General features: G+C 39.8%; 1 protein-coding gene across 1 annotated transcript; it reads right to left on the bottom strand.

Annotated features, from left to right (window-relative positions):
- Nucleotides 1–54: 54 nt before the first annotated feature.
- On the bottom strand, nt 55–413 carry PHALS_13827 (uncharacterized protein; the record flags this gene model as incomplete). Its single annotated transcript, XM_024729648.1, has 2 exons — nt 55–66; nt 102–413. 2 exons carry the CDS (start codon nt 411–413, stop codon nt 55–57), a joined length of 324 nt encoding a protein of 107 aa, XP_024580004.1.
- Between the last annotated feature and the right edge of the window lie 19 nt (nt 414–432).

The following is a 432-nucleotide window of genomic DNA, read 5'->3' as shown; positions in this document are numbered from 1 at the left end:
TCTGTAAGCGTCTTAAGCTGCGTCAGTGGTTGTTTAGGATACATATGATTGAAATCACCGAGGTATCTACGCCAAAAATCGACACAGAATTTGTTCTCCACATCATCGAGAAAGGAAGGAATCATGTCATCGTGGCTTGCAATCATCTTCACGACGTCGACCGGGCTAATTTTCTTTGACAGCCAAAATCCAGATAACATTTTTAAATATTCCAACGCTTTAGTGTTTTCTCCGTTGTTTGGATGGAACAAAATTTTCAGGAATTCGTGCATGGTATAGTACCGAATGAGATCTTTCAGCACTAAAAAACGAAAGTCATGATTTTCCTCAACTCCATGATAAAAGGATAGATATGCGACCCAATTGTCAAAATCCACGCCAAAAAAGTTGGTGGTATCGATTTGCGCAAGCATGTTGTCAGGATTGATACCA

Source organism: Plasmopara halstedii (assembly GCF_900000015.1).
Source record: "Plasmopara halstedii genome assembly, contig: Scaffold_727, whole genome shotgun sequence".
Taxonomy (NCBI): domain Eukaryota; phylum Oomycota; class Peronosporomycetes; order Peronosporales; family Peronosporaceae; genus Plasmopara; species Plasmopara halstedii.
Note: the sequence above shows the minus strand (reverse complement) of the source record. Positions and strands in the feature narration are given on the sequence as shown.